Source organism: Triticum dicoccoides, unplaced genomic scaffold (genome assembly GCF_002162155.2).
Source record: "Triticum dicoccoides isolate Atlit2015 ecotype Zavitan unplaced genomic scaffold, WEW_v2.0 scaffold245601, whole genome shotgun sequence".
Taxonomy (NCBI): domain Eukaryota; kingdom Viridiplantae; phylum Streptophyta; class Magnoliopsida; order Poales; family Poaceae; genus Triticum; species Triticum dicoccoides.
The window spans coordinates 1-681 of NW_021251020.1; the positions used below are offsets into that span (position 1 = coordinate 1).

General features: G+C 63.7%; 1 protein-coding gene across 1 annotated transcript; it reads left to right on the plus strand.

Annotated features, from left to right (window-relative positions):
* Window positions 1-4: 4 nt before the first annotated feature.
* LOC119345512 (ABC transporter F family member 4-like) lies at window positions 5-673 on the plus strand (the record flags this gene model as incomplete). Its single annotated transcript, XM_037615560.1, has 1 exon — window positions 5-673. A coding segment is annotated over one exon (669 nt), but the record flags the coding sequence as incomplete, so codon positions are not given.
* Window positions 674-681: the final 8 nt, after the last annotated feature.

The following is a 681-nucleotide window of genomic DNA, read 5'->3' on the forward strand; positions in this document are numbered from 1 at the left end:
TGACAAGGACTCGAAAAAGAAGGAGAAGCGCGAGATGATGGCGGCGGCGGCCGCCGAGGCCGCCAAGCGGGAGGCGCTCCGCGACGACCGCGACGCCTTCTCCGTCGTCATCGGCGCCCGCGTCCCCGGATCCGCTGCCGACGGCGACGCCGCCGCCGTCGACGGGAACATCAAGGACATCGTGCTCGACAACTTCTCCGTCTCCGCGCGTGGGAAGGAGCTGCTCAAGGGCGCCTCGCTCCGGATCTCGCACGGTCGCCGCTACGGTCTCGTTGGGCCCAACGGCATGGGCAAATCCACCCTCTTGAAGCTGCTCTCCTGGCGGCAGGTGCCCGTGCCCAAGAACATCGATGTGCTGCTTGTGGAGCAGGAGATTGTTGGTGATGATCGCTCGGCGACCGATGCCGTGGTTGCGGCCAATGAAGAGCTCACATCACTCCGGGCTGAGCAGGCGAAGCTTGAGGCCTCCAATGACCCCGATGACAACGAGAAGCTCGCCGAGGTCTATGAGAAGCTCAATGTATGTGACTCGGATGCCGCCCGTGCGCGTGCGTCCAAAATCCTCGCCGGGCTGGGGTTTGATGAGCCTACCAACCATCTGGACCTCCGAGCCGTGCTCTGGCTGGAGCAGTACCTGTGCTCGCAGTGGAAGAAGACCCTCATTGTGGTCTCCCATGATCG